The 23,501-nt window shown below is 38.0% G+C and overlaps 1 protein-coding gene across 1 annotated transcript in view; it reads left to right on the top strand.

Moving 5' to 3' along the window:
* LOC128639233 (opioid-binding protein/cell adhesion molecule-like) overlaps positions 1-23,501 on the top strand; it is a 621,299-nt gene that overhangs the window by 582,778 nt on the left and 15,020 nt on the right. The window contains exon 6 of the mRNA XM_053691508.1: positions 12,596-12,747. Coding sequence (XP_053547483.1) covers positions 12,596-12,747 — 152 coding nt within the window. The remainder of the gene's footprint in view (positions 1-12,595; positions 12,748-23,501) is intronic.

The following is a 23,501-nucleotide window of genomic DNA, read 5'->3' as shown; positions in this document are numbered from 1 at the left end:
CCTTATGGAGGGTGTCAATGATGGTTTTCTGCACAACTGTCAGGTCAGCAGTCTTTCCCATGATTGTGATTCCTACTGAACCAAACTGAGAGACCATTTAAAGGCTCAGGAACCCTTTGCAGGTGTTATGGCTTAATTAGCTGATTAGAGTGGGACACTTTGAGCCTAGAATATTGCACCTTTTCACAATATTCTAATTTTCTGAGATTGTGGATTTGGGGTTTTCATGAGCTGTAAGCCATAATCATCACAATTATGACAAATCCCGGCTTGAACTATCTTGCTTTGCATGTAATGAGTCTATCTCATATATCTCATATATTAGTTTCATCTTTTAAGTTGCATTAGTGAAATAAATTAACTTTTGCACAATATTCTAATTTTTCAAGTTTCACCTGTATGTATGTATGTATGTATGTATGTATATATATATATATATATATATATATATATATATATATATATATATATATATATATATATATATATATATATATTTATATATACATATATATATATATATACACACACATTTGCAGTAGCTACATTGGCATGGAGTTAAAAACATCTCAAACAAATTCAGAATAAAGTGTTTGTGGAACGTAGAAACTGACAGTTTTATGTAGTAGAATATAAAAGGCTGAGCATTAATTATAATGGAAATTTGAATTACGGGAAAATTTGGACACATTTTATAACTGTGCTAAGTAACTGTATTTTATATGCGAATCTTTAATATCTTTACTTCATTTTTCCTTTAACACACCTTGTCCTTACATATTACTAATCTATCCTGTTTATATCTATATTGTTTCAAAATGGATTTTTATATCCATTGGGGAAAGATGCTCATGTTTTTAGGCAAAAGATTAACTTTATAATTCTTTATATATCTTTATAGCTATTTTTATGCTATCTGATAGTGTAGCACATTATATGGGGTCTATTCTCCAGATAATTAACCATTTTCACACTATAAAGGGAAGATAACATAATAAAATTGTACTGTGCCTTTGTGTGTGGATATCTAGCATAAAATATCAATATCAAACGTGTATTTATTCAATTGCACCTTAAGCTAAACAATGTGCTATGCTGAATCTGAAAGGACAGGCAATGCAGATATTAAAAATAAATTCTTTTAACAATAAATAAATAAACAAATAAATAAAAAAACATTGTAATTTACCCCCCCCCCCCCCCCAATATGTTCCCAATACCCATTTTACCACTGCTGTGGACATTTATATACTAACAGTTACAATTTTTTGTCCCTTGAAAGAGGTGAGTTTGCCCACTGAAACTCTGCCTATTCTAAAAATGTAAATACTGGGGGCCAGATTACGAGTGGAGAACTATTTAGCGCTTTTGTTCACACACTAATTGCACTAGAAGTTGTTTTTTGTGCAACTCGGGTAGCGCTCGTATTACAAGCTGAAATTAAAAAGTTGTTAATCTCACGCTAACACTCTATTCACACGCTAACCCAATCGCATATTCTGAAGTGCGCTAACCCGACATGGAAATATGAATATTTCTTATTCCAATGTTCTTCACATAGAGGAATATGTTCTATTTATTCATTAAAACATGTTTTTATATATATATATACACACTTGATTATATATAGGTATCAATATAGGTAAAGATTAATACAGATATATATAGGAATATCTATTTAGAAATGCTTAGAATGTATTCTACTATGTGCAGAACATTGTAATATGAAATATTTACAGTGAATACATAGTTAAAACCTTTATTAAATATAAATATAGCAAAAATATTCTTTTTTATGTTTTAATCGACTTAACTGCAAAAAGTTTCAATACACTTATGTCTATACATGTTTACATATGTATTTATGTGCACACACATATATACAGTATCTCTCTCCTCTCTCTCTCTCTCTCTCTCTCTCTCTCTCTCTCTCTCTCTCTCTCTCTCTCTATATATATATATATATATATATATATATATATATATATATATATATATATATATATATATATGTATGTATATATATCTTTAGACATATATATGTATGTATGTCTATGATAAAGCTCTTTGGCTGCCTTATTATTTCTAAAACTGAGATCTCATATCGTTGAGCCCTTATAACTCTTTTTGCAATATAATTTTTTTATTATTTTTATTAGATCGTGTTATTATAAATGTATCGCTACTGTATTTTATATGTGTTTTGTGACACTTTTTAGTTTCGCAAAACAGTTAACCAGAGCTCTGAAGTTGCGGTAATCATTCTAGCGTAAATCACGATTGTGCTTAAGCGTTCACGCTTACTTTCAACTTGTAATATGAGTGCAAATTTAAACCCAATATCGCTTGTGTGCAAACTATAACGTGCCACTCATAATCTGGCCCTGTATTGGCTATGAAAAATCTATGTAGACAAGAGGACATCAGAAAATGTCTCCCAATAAAGAGGTTGAAGAGAAAGAGGGGCATATCTATCAAGTTCCGGAAGGCTCGCCAGAAACACCATTTATGAAGCAGCGGTCTAAAGACTGCTGCTCCGTAACCTTTCCACCTGCTCTGACAGAGGCAGACAATGATCGCCGCAATTCAGAGCGAGGTCTGTCGGACATGATCCGCAATGTCGCATCGGGTCCGACAGGCCTTTCATAAATAGGCCCCAGAGAGTGCAGCCAATTTGAAAAGGTTGTTCCTGTAGCAGCTTTGAATTAAATTAATTTGTAACAACTCTTTGCCTGAGTACATTATGACTTTAAATTAAATCTGTTCAAAATGATGTACAAACTACCAGTATATCAGTCGCTCACTGGTTGCTGAGAACAACTACTGCAGACCAATTGGTAAACAGGATTGTCCCTCCAAAAACATTTGAAAAAATTGTTGTTTTTCAGGACAGTTATATCTACTGGAAAATGTTTTTAGGTGCACATTATTTGCAATAAGACACATTTTATTTGAAAGGACCACATAATACAGTAGAATTGCATAATCAATAAATGCCTAATAAAACATCATTGAAAAAGCACTGAATTTTAATTAAAGAGATCATTTTTCCTTAGGACCAAGGGGTTAAAGGGACACTTAACCCATTTTCTTTCATGATTCAGATAGAGAGCAATTTTAAATAACTTTCTAATTTACTCCTATTATCAATTTGTCTTCATTCTCTTGGTATCTTTATTTGAATATAAGCTTAGAAGCCAGCCCATTTTTGGTTCAGCACCACTTGCTGATTGGTGGCTACATTTAGACACCAATCAGAAAGCTCTATCCAGGTGCTGAACCAAAAATTGGCCATTTCCTATGCTTACATTCCTGCTTTTTAATTTAATTAGAAAGTTGCTTAAAATTGCCTGCTCTATCCGAATCATAAAAGTTTAATTTTGACCACACTATTCCTTTAAGTAGTACATTTTCTCTGAAAAATTAAAAATTAAGTTAAATTTTCCATCTCACTGCATCATGTGACAGCCATTAGCCAATCACAAAATGCATACATTTATATTCTGTGAATCTAGGACATGCTTATTAGAAGATGGTTCCTCAGAAAGTGAGCATGTAAAAAAGGTTGTGCACATTGCGATGAGGTAAGTGATCTAGGAGGTGTGCTCGGTCTGTTTGAGTCTTCATTTGAAGTCCCTTTAAAAATTAGAACACATTCTACAAAAGTGCAATGAAATTGTAATAATGATCGAATAGTTTATCACTCACAGAACATAAATGTAAGTGCACATAACTAAGGAGCTAATCTCTCGTATGTTAATGGAGACCAATGAGCTGATTTTAAATTGGCCACAATCATTTTAATTGTTTATCAAGGGCACATTTTCATGAGTTTGGCTAAATATGTCTCTATACTTAACATGTGCCAGTCGGATTATCTGATCTCAGTACAAATTTATATTTACAGTTCCATTTTCACTTTTTGTATTCCAAAGTTAACCCTTTAACAACAGTGATGTACCCTGTACTTTAGCTGCAGCAGTGGGCTTCCAGGGCTGTAACGTTAAATGCTCACCACATGCAGACATACAGAAATAGAGTGGTCTCACCACATGCAGACATACAGAAATAGAGCGGTCTCATCACATGAAGACATACAGAAATAGAGCGGTCTCACCACATGCAGACATACAGAAATAGAGCAGTCTCACCACATGCAGACATACAGAAATAGAGCGATCTCACCACATGCAGACATACAGAAATAGAGCGGTCGCACCACATGTAGACATACAGAAATAGAGTGGTCTCACCACATGCAGACATACAGAAATAGAGCAGTCCCACCACATGCAGACATACAGAAATAGAGCGGTCTCACCACATGCAGACATACAGAAATAGAGCGGTCTCACCACATGCAGACATACAGAAATAGAGTGGTCTCACCACATGCAGACATACAGAAATAGAGTGGTCTCACTACATGCAGACATACAGAAATAGAGTGGTCTCACCACATGCAGACATACAGAAATAGAGTGGTCTCACCATATGCAGGCATACAAATTTATATTTACAGTTCCATTTTCACTTTTTGTATTCCAAAGTTAACCCTTTAACAACAGTGACGTACCCTGTACTTTAGCTGCAGCAGTGGGCTTCCAGGGCTGTAACGTTAAATGCTCACCACATGCAAACATACAGAAATAGAGCGGTCTCACCACATGCAGACATACAGAAATAGAGTGGTCTCATCACATGAAGACATACAGAAATAGAGTGGTCTCACCACATGCAGACATACAGAAATAGAGCAGTCTCACCACATGCAGACATACAGAAATAGAGCGGTCTCACCACATGCAGACATACAGAAATAGAGCGGTCGCACCACATGCAGACATACAGAAATAGAGTGGTCTCACCACATGCAGACATACAGAAATAGAGCAGTCCCACCACATGCAGACATACAGAAATAGAGCGGTCTCACCACATGCAGACATACAGAAATAGAGCGGTCTCACCACATGCAGACATACAGAAATAGAGTGGTCTCACCACATGCAGACATACAGAAATAGAGTGGTCTCACTACATGCAGACATACAGAAATAGAGTGGTCTCACCACATGCAGACATACAGAAATAGAGTGGTCTCACCATATGCAGGCATACAGAAATAGAGCGGTCTCACCAGATGCAGACATACAGAAATAGAGTGGTCTCACCATATGCAGGCATACAGAAATAGAGCGGTCTCACCATATGCAGGCATACAGAAATAGAGTGGTCTCACCACATGCAGACATACAGAAATAGAGTGGTCTCACCATATGCAGGCATCCAGAAATAGAGCGGTCTCACCAGATGCAGACATACAGAAATAGGAGCCGAATTATCAAGCTCCGAATGGTTGCTTAAAATTGCATGCTCTATCTGAATCATGAAAGAACAAATTTGGGTTTAGTGTCCCTTTAAATTGACAGTAAATAACTCAAATTAGATATTTTTATAACAATATACCTTTACTCTTATCTAGTATCTGAGAATTGAAACAACTTCATGTCTCTCACATTGTCTTATACATCTCAATGTGTCAATATCACGGCCAGTGACAATTTGCTCTGACGGTTGATGGATCTGTGACCAGCCGCTAAACATGACAGCACCAGACACAGTATAAATAGAAATCCTTTTACTTTTTTTTTCTTGGCTTTCAAAGCTAATTTTTATTCAGACATTTCAGTAATTTCTAGAGTATTTGGCACCTTCACATTAAAAAAGACCAAAAGTCTGCCAGCGTTTTATAAAACGAACTTCTTGCATGTAATATCACTTACTTAAAAAATAGATGCACATTATAAGACTGTCACCTCTCAACAAAACGCTGCAATCTGCATGTTACTAAGGAATGGACAGAACCGATGTTCAATTGTTTTGCACATTTTGACCTTCTTAACAAGTGGAGCACACGAATATTAGCGTTTTAGTGCATTAACGTAGCTCAAACGCAGTAGCTAAAGCTTGTATTTTTGTTTTTCTAAACGTATTCTTTATCATTCGAGTGATATCGTAGGATGCGTTAACATCTGCATGTTGGATAGTGCTGGTTCACTTATTTCCTCACATAATAGACCACTATAGCGGCGCACAGTAACATTTTAATTCCACCACCTCTGAGTTGACCGAGAGTTTTAGAAGCATTGATTTTACCACTGCTGCTTCTTAATTTCCAGTAAGTAGGTTGCTTCATAAATGGAACCCGCTGTAGGAATCATAAAAGTTTAATATGGAATTTCATGTCTTTGTAAGTTCATTTCCGAAGTAAAGAAGTATCAAGTAAATTTTGGATGTTTAGTAATTGACACTTTAAATATCTATTTATATATGTTTTTACTCTTTATAATATTGGGTTTCGAAACATAACAGGGATGGCTAACATATGCATTAGCAAATCATTTTATTTACAATACTTTCATACAAATGGTGCATCTAATTCAGTCAAAACCTTTTCTGCAATGTATGCCGAGTTTTTGTTTTTTATTATGTAACTTGAACAAGTGAAGATGAGAGATATAAAAAAGGGGAGAAAAGTCATCAGTCATAATTGCCTGTTCTTTAAAGGACAGGAAACCCCAAAAGTTTCTTTAATGATTTGGATAGAACATACAATTTTAAACAACTTTGCAAATGACCTCTATTATCAAATTTGCTTCATTATCCTGTTATCCTTTGCTGAAGTAAAAGCATTGCAATCCTGGCAGCTAGCTGAACACATCTAGTTAACCAATCGCAAGAGACAAATGTATGCAGGCACCAATTAGCATCTAGCTGAACACATCTGGTTAACCAATCGCAAGAGACAAATGTATGCAGGCACCAATTAGCAGCTAGCTTCCACCAGTGTAGGATATGTGCATATTCTTATTAAACAAGGGATAGCAAGAGAACAAAGAACAAAAATGAATTATTTTCAAATATTGGTATTCTTCTAATTGGATTTTATTATGTTTTCTATCTAGTCATTGGGCTGCAGTAGGTGATGAGTCTTGTTCCCATATATTTGCAATTAAGAGTCCAGCACTATTACTTGCTATTTGAACTTACAAATTTATTTCTACTCTGCAGGGGATATTTATCAAGCTGTCAACCGCAAATACGCTGGAATTCCGCATCGTAATTGTTGCGAGATTGATCCGACCTAGTTATCAAAGCCTCAAGATCGGCAAATGTTGAAATTTGTGATGTAACATACAAACCGGCAATGTCAATCCGACGCAGATTGATGCTTACGTCATTACAGATGTTCCGAATACACATTCAGCTCTATTTGACACTTTTCACCATTTATCAACTAGTTAACAGGTTCGCTTGTGTCTTTTTCGACACAGCGTACCTGGTTTTCAATCCACCACCCTTGAGGCCACGCATGCCATAGAAATCAATAGGAGTCGGAAAGCACCGAAAGCTTATGTTCGATGCTGCCAGAAAATGAAGCATATCCCATTGATTTCTATAGTAGAAAACAAGTGACGTTTACACCTAACACCCTAACATAAACCCTGAGTCTAAACACCCCTAATCTGCCGCCCCCGACATCGCTGACACCTAAATAAAATGTATAACCCCTATTCCGCCGCTCCCCGACATCGCCGCCACTAAATAAACGTATTAACACCTAAACCTCTGTCCTCCCACATCACCACCACTAACTAAACCTATTAACCCCTAAACCGTCAGCCCCCCACATTGCAAAAACTAAATTAAGCTAATAAACTCTAAACTTAACAACCCCCTAACTTTAAATTAAAATTACAAGATCCCTATCTTAATATAAATTAAAACTTAGCTGTAGAAATAAAATAAACTATTTTTAAACTATTAATTAACCTACCCTAGCTATTATACTACAATTAAATTAAACTACCAAATAAATAAACTAAATTACATATTAAAAAAAACCTAACCCTACTAAAATTATTTAAATATACTATTAAACATTATTAAAAGTACTATGTTACAAAAAAAAAAAAAACACTAAATTACGGAAAAAAAAAAACAAATTATCAAAAATATTTTTTTTACACCTAATCTAATAGCCCTATCAAAATAAAAAGCCTCCCAAAATAAAAAAAACCCTAGCCTACAATAAACTACCAATTGCCCTTAAAAGGGCCTTTAGTGGGGCATTACCCCAAACATATCAGCTCTTCTAAAAAAAATACAAACACCCCCCCAACAGTAAAACCCACCACCCAACCAACACCCTCAAATTAAAAAAAAAAACTATCTAAAATAACCTAAGCTACCTATTGCCCTGAAAAGGGCATTTGTATGGACATTGCCCTTAAAAGGGCATTTAGCTCTTTTACTGCCCAGACCCTAATCTGAAAATAAAACCCACCCAAAAAACCCTTAGAAAAGCCTAACACTAACCCCCGACGATCCACTTACAGTTCTTGAAGTCTCGCTTGAAGGATCCATCCATCCGGCGAAGTCATCATCCATGCGGCAAGAAGTCTTCATCCAGACGGCATCTTCTATCTTCATCCAGCCGGTGAAGTCTTCATCCAGACGGCATCTTCTATCTTCATCCATCTGGCGCGGAGCGGGTCCATCCTGAAGACATCCGGCGCGGAGCATCCTCTTCATACGGTCACCGTCGTACACTGGAACTTGAATGCAAGTGACATAATCCAAGATGGCATCCCTTGCATTCCTATTGGCTGAAAGATTTCAATCAGCCAATTGGATTGAACTCTCATCCTATTGGCTGTTCCAATCAGCCAATAGGATTGAGCTCTCATCCTATTGGCTGTTCCAATCAGCCAATAGGATTGAGCTCTCATTCTATTGGCTGATTGGAACAGCCAATAGGGTGAGAGCTCAATCCTATTGGCTGATTGGAACAGGCAATAGGATTTTAGCAGCTCTAATTCCTATTGGCTGATTGAAATCTTTCAGCCAATAGGAATGCAAGGGATGCCATCTTGGATTGCGTCACTTGCATTCAAGTTCCAGTGTACGGCAGCGACCGTATGAAGAGGATGCTCCGCGCCGGATGTCTTCAGGATGGACCCACTCCGCGCCGGATGGATGAAGATAGAAGATGCAATCTGGATGAAGACTTTGCAGACTGGATGAAGATAAAAGATGCCGTCTGGATGATGACTTTGCCGGATGGATGAATCCTTCATGCGGAACTTCAAGAACTGTAAGTGGATCATTGGGGGTTAGTGTTAGGCTTTTTTAAGTTTTTTTTTGGGTGGGTTTTTTTTTTAGATTAGCATCTGGGCAGTAAAAGAGCTAAATGCCCTTATAATGGCAATGCCCATACAAATGCCCTTTTCAGGGCAATGGGTAGCTTAGGTTATTTTAGATAATTTTTTTTTATTTGGGGGGTTGGTTGGGTGGTGGGTTTTACTGTTGGGGGTATTTGTATTTTTTTTTTACAGGTAAAAGAGCTGATATCTTTGGGGCAATGCCCCACAAAAGGCCATTTTAAGGGCCATTGGTAGTTTATTGTAGGCTAGGGTTTTTTTATTTTAGGGGGGCTTTTTATGATAGGGCTATTAGATTAGGTGTAATTTTTTTATTTTTGATAATTTGTTTTTGTTTTTTTTTGTAATTTAGTGTTTGTTTGTTTGTTTGTTTTTGTAACTTAGTGGGGTTTTTTATAATGTAGTACTTTTAATAATGTTTCATAGTATATTTAAATAATTTAAGTAGGGTTAGGTTTTTTTAATATGTAATTTAGTTTATTTAATTGGTAGTTTATTTTAATTTTAGTATAATAGGGTAGGTTAATTGTTTAAAAATAGTTTATTTAATTCTACAGGTAAGTTTTAATTTATATTAAGATAGGGATCTTGTAATTTTAATTTAAAGTTAGGGAGTTGTTAGGTTTAGGGGTTACTAACTTATTTTAGTTTTTTGTGATGTGGGGCTGATGGTTTAGGGGTTAATAGGTTTAGTTAGTCGTGGTGATGTGGGAGGACAAAGGTTTAGGGGTTAATACGTTTATTTAGGTTGCGGCAATGTCAGGGAGTGGCGGTATAGGGGTTAATAACTTTATTTAGTTGGCGGGATAAGGGTTAAACATTTTGGTATAGTGGCGGTGTTTAGTGAAATGGTATAAATAAAGTTGGGAAAAACACGAATAGCAGCGTCATTGATTACTGTTAGTTAACAACAGTCCGATGCTCATCTCCCCGTACTTGGTGCTCGTGTTTTTGATGGATTTTTTTATAAATATGGAGATCGTATTGAGATCCGCAGCCGCAATGTTTGGCGATGTTAAGCAAGCGTATTGATGACGGCGAATGCAACATAGTTGACAGCTTGATAAATATCCCCCTGCCTCTCTTTTCTACACTCTGGCAAGAAATGGGTGTAAAGGCATTGATGAGATTTTGTTTGAGCGTTTATTATACATGATAAAGTCTGAAACAGATATTTAAATTGATGTGGATCACAAAATATGCCATAAACCCCTATAATTAGCAGCTTGTCCATCTTGATTCTAAGTGATCATTAGCAATGTAATTGCAAATGGAAATTTCTGACCTACTACAAGGGGCAGTTTTCCTAAATTTAATAAATATGACTGAGACCTGACCTGCTATCGCTCATAATGAATTATTACTAATTGTGATCAGGGTTATTTTATTTGCATGGTCTGTTTTATCCCTAAACTTCAACTTCAACTGACAGACAATAATATTTATCAAATAGCTTGTTATTAATAGAGCAGACTGTGACACAGCTGATGTGAATCTCAAAATTGGTCGTGAGTTAGGATTTAGGCAAAATAAATGACATTTTAATGAAATAATTATGAAAATGGATTGAAGCTAATTTAAATTCTGTGATAACGACTAAGTTAAAACTACTATAAATGTCATTCTTTTCCCAGACTTGAGCACTTATAAAAAATATTAATAACTGCATTTGCCTTAATGTTAGTGATAGCTCTTTACAAAGCAGATTCTTGGTGAAATTCACAGATAATCCAGAGAACTCATGCTATGCTATGGAGCAGATTTATTACGATGTAATAAACCTTTAAAAATTAGTTTGGTTAAAGGGACATAAAATACAAAATTTTCTCTCATAATTAAGATAGATAATTTACAAATGTTTTCAATTTAGTTTTATTATCAAATTTGTATCCATTGTTGAAGGAGCAGCAATGCACTTCTGGGAGCTAGCTGAACAAATCTAGTGATTACTTCCTTCTAATGTGCATTGGCTAATACATACTTCCTGCGCATGTTCATTGGCTGATAGGCACTTCCTGCTAATGCTCATTGGTTAGTGCATTCTTCCTGCTAATGTTCATTGGCTAATACATAATTCCTGCTAAGGTTGATTGACTGATAGGTACTTCCTGCTAATGTTCATTGGCAAATAGGTACTTCCTGCTAATGTTCATTGGCAAATAGGTACTTCCTGTTTATTCTCATTGGCTAATACATATTTTTTGCTAATGTTCATTGGCTGATATGAACTTCCTGCTAATGCTCATTGGTTTATAGGTACTTTCTACAAATGCTTTTTGAGCATTAGTAATATGTTTCTATAAGTCAATATACATTTTACAACTGAGCAATGGTTTTATACCCTTGGCTTCCTGTAACATCAATACTCTATATGTGTTGACTGTTAGTAACACATACACAGAAGAGATTTGACCCTCCTTTGGCCCCCAGAACAGAAATATTACCCCAGTGGTTATGTGTTATGTGTTAAACACCCCCATGACAGATGGAAATAGAGTAGACAGGTTTGTTTGTTTTTTGCTTTTTTTTTTTAACTTTCCTTTGCTGCCATTAGGACATGTGAAGTGTCACCTCTTTCTGGGCCATATTTGCAATGCTCAGAGGCATGGAAGGCCTTGTAAATTTTAGCTGACACTGAGGGGGCTTTAAAAAACTAGACATGTAAATTCCATTATTTGTGCATAGATTTTGCTGGAAAGGCTGCTAAAATACTGGACTGTCCAGTTGAATACTGGACACCTGGCAACCCTAGTGACATGCCCTAAAGCATAAGGAAAAAAATAATATATATATATATATATATATATATATATATATATATATATATATATATATATATATATATATTAATTTTTTAAGTATATTTTAAAATGCTTTAGATGAAGACAAGAAGAAAATGACTTTAATGCCCCTTTAAACCTTGCCCCTTTAAACCTGCTGTGAATTCCATTTGAGAAACAGAATATATTTTGTTTTCCCCTCACAGGCTTTAATAAGATGCTATAGTTGGGGGTCTAATCTCTTTGTGGGAAGAAGCTGGATTTGTGTATTTTGCTGTTGCTGTGGAACATGGTTACATCTGTAAGACAATTGAGGACAGATCAGTAATCTATCTGCTGTCTGCAAGAATAAGCAAGTCTGACCTTAGGGACAAACAAACTGACAAGTGACTTTTATTATAATAGATGCAGTGCAATAATAATTCTACAGTTGCCCTGAGTTAGAAAGGCTCAGCATAAGATTATCCAGCATAAAATCACTCAGGGGATCATAATGTGATTGTACCTAAACTCCACAAGGGTTAGGGATTAACACATTGCTGCTTCAGCATCCGAGCTCTGATTGGTACATTTTATTTTACCTTGCAGATTAGCCAATGGGCTTGATGGTGTACGGATTGAGAGCAAAGACGACATGTCCGTTCTGACATTTTTCAATGTTTCGGAGAAGGATTATGGCAATTATACGTGTGTTGCATCTAACACGCTGGGGAACAGCAATGCCAGTGTCATATTATATGGTGAGTGTCCAGAATTTTTATTTGAATGCTGAAATGTCCAACCCTATTTATCAAAAGCTACGAACAGGTAAAGTCAAAGAATATCCTTTCTTGTATACTGGTGTTTCCATTACTGAGATATTGTTACAACCGGATGATTATAGAGACACAGGGATCTTATGTATGGAAGTCACAAATATTTGGCTTTACTGAGTATTTAATATTTGCCCCCTAAAATGTGTCACTATCTAAATAAATAAAACGTACATACCATATTAATGTAACGCCATTGCAATTATTAAACAGCCACTTAATGATCTGTTCTAGCATATACAGTCTTTCAAAGACAAATAATGTGGGGGAATGCCTATTTTTGTTGTTTAAAAAGATAGATAACCCCTTTATTACCCATTTACCCAGTTTTACATAACAACACAGTTATATTAATATACTTTTTACTTCTGTGATTAACTTGTATCTAAGCATCTTCTGACAGCCCCCTGATCACATGACTTTATTTATTTATTATCTATTTACTTTCATTTTAGCCAATTAGTGCAGTGTCTGCCACAAGCCACGGGCGTGATCACAATATTATCTATATGGCTCACATGAACTAGCTCTCCCCTGTTATGAAAAGCAAATAAAAAAGCATGTGATAAGAGGCGGCCTCCCAAGGGCTTAGGAATTATCATATGAGCCTTCCTAGGTTTAGCTTTCAACTAAGAATACCAAGAGAACAAAGCAAAATTGGTTATAAAAGTAAACTGGAAAGTTGTTTAAAATTACATGCCCTATTTGAAATATGAAAGGTCTTTTTGGACTTGACTGTCCCTTTAAGGTAAAATTGGACAATAGAATGTTTATTCATTGATCATTTTATCCTTAAAAAAGGCATTGTGATTGAACTCTGAGATTGGGACTTATGTATGATAAGAAGCATCCAGTATGCTCACAGTCCATTCTTAAAAGGATAGAAAGGTCAAAAGTGAAATGTGTATCGGTGCATTAAATTTTAAATAGAATAATTTTTGCAATGTACTGCTAATATCAAAAATTATTTTAGTAAAAGTTATTACTGTTATTCAGCAGCATACGCACATATGCTGTGAGGGCCCTTGCACCAGCATTCCAATTTAGAGAGCTGGCGGTGGTTAGTATTACGCCTATAAAGACTTGGGGCCAGATTACTACCAATTATTATTATTAAGTAGAGCAGTATTTATCACTCCTGCTCGAGTGTTAACTGCGCTAGAAGTAAACTTTTTGTACTCGTCAGGTAGTGCTTGTATTACAAGTTGAAAGTAAACTGTTTTCACTTGCACAGTAACCGGGAGGGTATAAAAAGCTAAACTTAGAATACTGTGCGCGCAGAAACCTATTCCCCATAGAAGGCAATGAAACAAAAAAGTGGGAAAAACACACTACGCGCGCGCAAACCCGATCACATATTCTCAAATGCCCTGACCTGACATGAAAATATGAATATTTTTTCACATAGAAGAATATGTTCTTTTTATTCATAAATAAATATTTCTACATATATATGATTTTTTTGCACAAATATGTATAAATATATACACACACACATATATATATACAGTGTGTGTGTATGTATATATATATATATATATATATATATATATAATATATATATACACACAATCCCTTGCAAAAGTATTCACCGCCCCCTTGACTTTTTACTTATTTTGTTACATTACAGCCTTAAGTTCAATGTTTTATTAATCTGAATTTTATGTGATGGATCAGAACACAATAGTCTAAGTTGGTGAAGGGAAATTAGAAAAATATATACATAAAACTATTTTTTAGAAATAGAAAACAGAAAATTGGCATGTGCGTATGTATTCACCCCCTTTGTTATGAAGCCCATAAAAAGCTCTGGTGCAACCAATTACCTTCAGAAGTCACATAATTAGTGAAATGATGTCCACCTGTGTGCAATCTAAGTGTCACATGATCTGTCATTACATATACACTCCTTTTTTGAAAGGCCCCAGAGGCTGCAACACCTAAGCAAGAGGCACCACTAACCAAACACTGCCATGAAGACCAAGGAACTCTCCAAACAAGTAAGGGACAATGTTGTTGAGAAGTACAAGTCAGGGTTAGGTTATAAAAAAAAAATATCCAAATCTTTGATGATCTCCAGGAGCACCATCAAATCTATCATAACCAAATAGAAAGAACATGGCACAACAGCAAACCTGCCAAGAGACGGCCGCCCACCAAAACTCACGGACCGGGCAAGGAGGACATTAATCAGAGAGGCAGCACAGAGACCTAGGGTAACCCTGAAGGAGCTGCAGAGTTCCACAGCAGAGACTGGAGTATCTGTACATAGGACAACAATAAGCTGTACTCTCCATAGAGTTGGGCTTTATGGCAGAGTGGCCAGAAGAAAGCCATTACTTTCAGCAAAAAACAAAATGGCACTTTTTGAGTTTGCGAAAAGACATGTGGGAGACTCCCAAAATGTATGGAGGAAGGTGCTCTGGTCTGATGAGACTAAAATTAAACTTTTCGGCCATCAAAGAAAACGCTATGTCTGGCGCAAAGCCAACACATCAAATCACCCAAAGAACACCATCCCCACAGTGAAACATGGTGGTGGCAGCATCATGCTGTAGGGATGTTTTTCAGCAGCCGGGACTGGGAAACTGGTCAGAGTTGAGGGAAAGATGGATGGTGCTAAATACAGGGATATTCTTGAGCAAAACCTGTACCACTATGTGCGTGATTTGAGGCTAGGATGGAGGTTCACCTTTCAGCAGGACAATGACCCCAAACACACTGCTAAAGCAACACTTGAGTGGTTTAAGAGGAAACATGTAAATGTATTGGAATGGCCTAGTCAAAGCCCAGACCTCAATCCAATAGAAAATCTGTGGTCAGACTTAAAGTTTGCTGTTCACAAGCGCAAACCATTCAACTTGAAGGAGCTGGAGCAGTTTTGCAAGGAGGAATGGGCAAAAATCCCAGTGGTAAGATGTGGCAAGCTCATAGAGACTTATCCATAGCTACTTGGAGGTGTGATTGCCGCAAAAGGTGTATTGACTTTAGGGGGGTGAATAGTTATGCACATTAACTTTTTCTGTTATTTTGTCCTTTTTTGTTGTTTGCATCACAATAATAATAAAAAAAAACATCTTCAAAGTTGTGGGCATGTTCTGTAAATTAAATGATGCAAATCCTCAAACAATCCATGTTAATTCCAGGTTGTAAGGCTACAAAACACGAAAAATGCCAAGGGGGGTGAATACTTTTGCAAGGCATTGTGTGTGTGTGTATATATATATATATTTAAAAACAGTTAATACACAGTACAACACTTTATTAAATACTAGTCCTAAAGCCTGTGTACACGGGCCATTTTTTGCAGTACAGCGGTCCCACCCCTTGTTCTCTCTCTATCCCCCCTCTCTTTTGCTCTCTCTTTCTCCCCTCTCTTTTGCTCTCTCTCTCCCCCCTCTCTTTTACTCTCTCTCTCCCTCCTCTCTTTTGCTCTCTCTCTCCCTCCTCTCTTTTGCTCTCTCTCTCCCTCCTCTCTTTTGCTCTCTCTCTCCCTCCTCTCTTTTGCTCTCTCTCTCCCTCCTCTCTTTTGCTCTCTCTCTCTCCCCCCTCTCTTTTGCTCTCTCTCTCCCCCCTCTCTTTTGCTCTCTCTCTCCCCCCTCTCTTTTGCTCTCTCTCTCCCCCCTCTCTTTTGCTCTCTCTCTCCCCCCTCTCTTTGCTCTCTCTCTCCCCCCCTCTCTTTTGCTCTCTCTCTCTCCCCCGCCCTCTCTTATGCTGTCTCTCTCTCCCCTCCCTTTTGCTCTCTCTCTCACCCCTCTCTTTTGCTCTCTCCCCCTCTCTTTTGCTCTCTCTCTCCCACTCTCTTTTGCTCTCTCTCTCCCCCTCTCTTTTGCTCTCTTTCCCCCTCTCTTTTGCGCTCTCTCTCTCCCCCCTCTCTTTTGTGCTCTCTCCCCCTCTTTTGCTGTATCTCTCCCCCTCTTTTGCTGTCTCTCTCCTCTCGTTTGCTGTCTCTTTCCCTCTCGTTTGCTCTCTCTCTCCCTCTCATTTGCTCTCTCTCGTTTGCGCTCTCTCCCCCTCTCTTTTGCGCTCTCTCCCCCTCTCTTTTGCGCTCTCTCCCCCTCTCTTTTGCGCTCTCTCCCCCCTCTCTTTTGCGCACTCTCCCCCCTCTCTTTTGCGCACTCTCCCCCTCTCTTTTACACACTGTCCCCCCTCTCTTTTACGCAATCTCCCCCCTCTCTTTTGTGCACTCTCCCCCCTCTCTTTTGCTGTCTCTCTCCCCCCTCTCTTTTGCTGTCTCTCTCCCCCCTCTCTTTTGCTTTCTCTCTCCCCCTCTCTCTTTTGCTGTCCCTCTCTCTATCCCCCCCTCTTCTGCTCTCTCTATCCCCCTCTTTAGACCTCTCTGCCTCTCGGCAAGCATCTGACCCCACCCGCGTCACGCCCGGCCACGGCATGCCCGGCCACGCCCACATTGCATCCACCCGGCCAAGCCCACTCCACACCCGCCCGGGCACGCCCACTCCACCACTCCACACCAGGTCAGTTGGAAGGTCAGGTGTGTTTGTCCTCGCACGCAGTCTCTACTGCGCATGACAGCTTCGGACAAACACACTTGCCCTTTTATTATATAGGATGAATATTGCATAAATATTCTCTGAGGTCACGCTATCCCGACGAGTGTTAACTTCAAATGTGCTCAAGCGATCATGTTTACTTTTAACAACCACAATAAACCCCTTTTAGCTTGTGCGTAACTGTTAGTGCTCCACTCGTAATCTAGCCATTATTTTGTGCCATAATAGCCACTACTGACTCTCTGAGAAGGTGCAGTATTATAGTACTTGTGCACAGGGACCTCACAGCATATATGCCACTGAAATGCCGTAATAACTTTTACTAGAAGCATTTTTACTAATAAAAGATTATTGCAAAAATTTTATATTGAAATGCCCTCATGCACATTTATAGTTTGACCTTTAAACCTTTTAAAGCACATGAGCTGCCAAGGACTTTGCTACAGGATAGTGTGACCATTATAAAATAGAAATCGTATGTAAATACAAACTAGTAATCCACATGGCTTGCTAAAAAATACTCCGTTTATTACAAGAATAGTAAAAACGTATAATATGACAGTAAATAGCACCTTCAGGGAACAAATTGTACAGTCACAGACAAGAATAGGAAGCTCGCTCTTTACCGTCAAGTTTCTACATATTGCTAATATTTCTTGTTTGGATTAAAAATGTGTTGAACAAGAAGTTAGAGGAAATTAAAACCATTATCAAGCTTTAGAAAGTTTTAACTGAATTTTTGCTATTCTTCAACCCTATGAGCTAAACATCTTTTTGAGCCATTGGCTACTAGAGAGAGAGAACATTGAGTGTATGTAGCTTAAAGGGATAAGAAACCCAAAATGTTCTTAAAGGGACATAAAACAAATTGGGATAGAGACAAAGGCCCATATTTATCACGGTCTGTCGGACCTTATCCGACAGTGCGGATCAGGTCCGACAGATCTCACTGAATACGGCGAGCAATACGCTCGCCGTATTCAGCATTGCACCAGCAGCTCACAAGAGCTACTGGTGCAACACCGCCCCCTGCAGACTCATGGCCAATGGGCCGCCAGCAGGGGGGTGTCAATCAACCCGATTGTACTCGATCGGGTTGAATTGTGGCGAAGTCTGTCCGCCTGCTGAGAGCAGACGGACAGGTTATGGAGCAGCGGTCTTTGTAACCGCTGCTTCATAACTGCTGTTTCTGGCGAGTCTGAAGACCATTCGGAGCTTGATACATATGCCCCAAAATATCATAATATGTACTTTAATTACTTTACCTGCAAATTTATATTGCAGTGCCTCGCCATTAACCCTTTCCTTTAAGTTTCTGAATTGTACAGCTCTAACTCCCCCCACACAATTCCTTATATGGCTGTATCTATATTTACCTTTGATATGGTAGAATACAAGTCTTTAACACTCATTATCTGCTGGAGCAGGCCTAGAAGCAAATAAGCTGCTGTGAACTCAATTAAAATACAATGCCTGTGTTTCTGATGCTAAATACTGATAAGGAGGAGTGGTGGATCAGACTACTCCAGACAGCAGGGCTATGTAAGTAATTTAGCTTATTTTTGAAAAAAAAAAATTAAAATACTTGCCAGCAATTAAAAAAAATAAAAAAATGTATGCAAATTATTTTTACTTAATTAGCCCTTTTAGGATATGCACAGATCTCAACCTGTTTTATGGCTTTTTAAGTGAGACAGAGGCCCCTATTTATAAGATCGCCTAACATCGCTGCCGCGGACCTTAATACATTCTCCAAAGTTACCAAAAAAGCTGTCAAAAAGCCGCGCACCAAGTACGGGGCGATGAGTAGCCGACTGTTGTTAACTAACAGTCATCGATTTTGCTGCTATTCGGCTTTTCCCCAGCTTTATTGGTATACTGTCACTAAACACCCACACTATTCTATACTATTTTACCCCTATACCGCCGCTCCCGGACCCCACCGCAATTAAATAAAGTTATTAACCCCTAAACCACCGCTCCCAGAGCCCACCACCACCTACATTATACTTATTAACCCCTAAACTGCCGCCCCCTACACCGCCGCCACTTACATTATGTTATTAACCCCTAATCTGCCCCCCCTACACCGCCGCCACCTACATTTTGTTATTAACCCCTAATCTGCCCCCCCTACACCGCCGCCACCTACACAACACTTATTAACCCCTATTCTGCTGTCCCCAACGTCGCCACCACTATATTAAATGTATTAACCCCTAAACCTAAGTCTAACCCTAACACCCCCTAACTTAAATCTAATTTAAATAAATATAAATAAAATTACTATCATTAACTAAATAATTCCTATTTAAAACTAAATACTTACCTATAAAATAAACCCTAAGATAGCTACAATATAACTAATAGTTACATTGTAGCCATCTTAGAGTTTATTTTTATTTTACAGGCAAGTTTGTATTTATTTTAACTAGGTAGAATAGTTACTAAATAGTTATTAACTATTTACTAACTACCTAGCTAAAATAAATACAAATTTACCTGTAAAATAAAACCTAACCTAAGTTACAATTACACCTAACACCACACTATAATTAAATAAATTAACTACATTAACAACAATTAACTAAATTAAATACAATAACCTAAATTAAATAAAATTATCTAAAGTACAAAAAAAAACACTAAATTACAGAAAATAATAAACAAATTACAGAAATGTTATCTAATTACACCTAATCTAATAGCCCTATCAAATAAAAATGTAATTTTTTTTAAAAAAAAACCCTAGCCTAAACTAAACTACCAATAGCCCTTAAAATGGCCTTTTGCTGGGCATTGCCCCAAAGTAATCAGCTCTTTTACCTGTAAAAAAAAAAATACAAACAACCCACTAACAGTAAAACCCACCACCCACACAGCCAAACCCCCCAAAAAAATACTAACTAAAAAAACCTAAGCTCCCCATTGCCCTGAAAAGGGCATTTGGGTGGGCATTGCCCTTAAAAGGGCAGTTAGGTGTTTTGCAGCCCAAAGCCCTAACCTAAAAATAAAACCCACCCAATACACCCTTAAAAAAACCTAACAGTAAACCCCTGAAGATCGACTTACTGGGAGATGTCTTCATCCAAGCCGGGCAGAAGTGGTCCTCCAGACGGGCAGAAGTCTTCATCCAAACCAGGCAGAAGTAGTCCTCCAGACGGCAGAAGTCTTCATCCAGGCGGCATCTTCTATCTTAATCCAAGATTGAAGTTCAATCCTATTGGCTGATTGCATCAGCCAATAGGATTTTTTCTACCTTAATTCCGATTGGCTGATAGAATTCTATCAGCCAATCGGAATCTAAGGGACGCCATCTTGGATGACGTCACTTAAAGAAACCTTCATTCGTCGGGTAGTCGTCGGCCGAAGAGGATGCTCCGCGTCGGATGTCTTGAAGATGGACCCGCTCCGTGCCGGATGGATGAAGATAGAAGATGCCGTCTGAAAGGACCACTTCTGCCCGGCTTGGATGAAGACTTCTGCCCGTCTGGAGGACCCCTTCTGCCCGGCTTGGATGAAGACGTCTCCCGGTAAGTCGATCTTCAGGGGTTAGTGTTTTTTTAAGGGTGTATTGGGTGGGTTTTATTTTTAGGTTAGGGCTTTGGACTGCAAAAGAGCTAACTGCCCTTTTAAGGGCAATGCCCATCCAAATGCCCTTTTCAGGGCAATGGGGAGCTTAGGTTTTTTTAGTTAGTATTTTTTTGGGGGGGTTGGTTATGTGGGTGGTGGGTTTTACTGTTGGGGGGGTTGTTTGTATTTTCTTTTACAGGTAAAAGAGCTGATTACTTTGGGGCAATGCCCCGCAAAAAGCCCTTTTAAGGGCTATTGGTAGTAGATGCAATCAGCCAATAGGATTGAACTTCAATCCTATTGGCTGATTGGAACAGCCAATAGGATTGAGCTCGCATTCTATTGGCTGTTCCAATCAGCCAATAGGATCGAAGTTCAATCCTATTGGCTGATTGCATCAGCCAATAGGATTTTTATACCTTAATTCCGATTGGCTGATAGAATTCTATCAGCCAATCGGAATCTAAGGGACGCCATCTTGGATGACGTCACTTAAAGGAACCTTCATTCGTCGGGTAGTAGTTGGCCGAAGAGGATGCTCTGCGTTGGATGTCTTGAAGATGGATTCGCTCTGTGCCGGATGGATTAAGATAGAAGATGCCGCCTGGATGAAGACTTCTGCCGTCTGGAGGACTACTTCTGCCTGGTTTGGATGAAGACTTCTGCCCGTCTGGAGGACCACTTCTGCCCGGCTTGGATGAAGACGTCTCCCAGTAAGTCGATCTTCAGGGGTTTACTGTTAGGTTTTTTTAAGGGTGTATTGGGTGGGTTTTATTTTTAGGTTAGGGCTTTGGGCTGCAAAAGAGCTAACTGCCCTTTTAAGGGCAATGCCCACCCAAATGCCCTTTTCAGGGCAATGGGGAGCTTAGTTTTTTTTAGTTAGTAGGCTAGGTAGTTTAGTTTAGGCTAGGGTTTTTTTTTATTTTAGGGGGGCTTTTTTATTTTGATAGGGCTATTCGATTAGGTGTAATTAGTTTAAATTTCTGTAATTTGTTTATTATTTTCTGTAATTTAGTGGGGGGTTTTTGTACTTTAGATAATTTAGTTAAATTAGGTTATTGTATTTAATTTAGTTAATTGTATTTAATTTAGTTAATTTATTTAATTATAGTGTAGTGTTGTATCTAATTGTAACTTAGGTTAGATTTTATTTTACAGGTACTTTTGTATTTATTTTAGCTAGGTAGTTATTAAATAGTTAATAACTATTTAATAACTATTCTACCTAGTTAAAATAAATACAAACTTGCCTGTAAAATAGAAATAAACCCTAAAATGGCTACAATGTAACTATTAGTTATATTGTAGCTATCTTAGGGTTTATTTTATAGGTAAATATTTAGTTTTAAATAGGAATAATGTAGTTAATGGTAGTACTTTTATTTATATTTATTTAAATTAGATTTGTTAGGGAGTGTTAGGGTTAGACTTAGGTTTAGGGGTTAATAAATTTAATATAGTGGTGGCGACGTTGGGGACAGCAGATTAGGGGTTAATAAGTGTTATTTAGGTGGCGGCGGTGTATGGGGGCCCAGATTAGGGGTTAATAACATAATGTAGGTAGCGGCAGTGTAGGGGGGGCAGATTAGGGGTTAATAACATAATGTAGGTGGTGGCGGTGTGGGGGGGGGCAGATTAGAGGTTAATAAGTATAATGTAGGTGGCGGCGGTGTCGGGGCAGCAGATTAGGGGTGTTTAGACTCGGTGTATATGTTAGGGTGTTTGGTGTAAGCGTAACTTTATTCTCCCATAGGAATCAATGGGAAATCGGGCAGCAGCGAACATGAGCTTTCGCTGCTTTCAGACTCCCTTTGATTCCTATGGCATCCGCCGCCTCCAGGGCGGCAGATTGAAAACCAGGTACGCAGGGCTGGAATAGTGCTGGGCGTACCTGGTAGAAATTTGTTAACTTGCAAAAGTAGTCAGATAGTGCTGAATTTGCATTCGGAACATCTGTAATGACGTAAGCATCGATCTGTGTCGGACTTTGACCGGCGGATCGTATGTTATGTCACAAAATTCTACTTTTGCCGGTCTGTAGGGTTTGATAAATAAGGGGAATCAGGCTCGCCACAATTACGCAGCGGAATTCTAGCGTATTTGCGGTTGACGGCTTGATAAATAGGCCCCAGAGTATATAAGTTTAAAACAAATTACAATTTACTTCTATTATCAAATTTGCTTTGTTCCCATGATATTCTTTGTTGAAGACGTACCTAGGTAATTGTCTGGAGCACTACATGGCAGGAAATAGCGCTGCCATCTAGTGCTCTTAGAAATGAATGACATTCTTGCAAAACTGCTGCCATACAGCGCATGCGCTATTTGACATTGCGTATTCCACATCTGTATCACAAATAGCTTTGGAATGTTGTCACCACAGACAGCGCATGTGGAGTTATAGGGTAGCTTTTTCTGATGGTGGATAAATTCCTCAAGCTATGCCTCTGTGACTGTTTGCTGGAAAAAAAATAAAGAGAATTTCATTACAAAGGGATAACAGTCACACTGCTCCCTTCAATATATATTTTTTTTTAAATAATTGCAGCAAATCCCATTCATGATTTGTCATTGTATAACAAATGAAAATATTTGTCA

The sequence above is a fragment of the Bombina bombina genome, chromosome 8, assembly GCF_027579735.1.
Source record: "Bombina bombina isolate aBomBom1 chromosome 8, aBomBom1.pri, whole genome shotgun sequence".
Lineage (NCBI taxonomy): Eukaryota > Metazoa > Chordata > Amphibia > Anura > Bombinatoridae > Bombina > Bombina bombina.
Note: the sequence above shows the minus strand (reverse complement) of the source record. Positions and strands in the feature narration are given on the sequence as shown.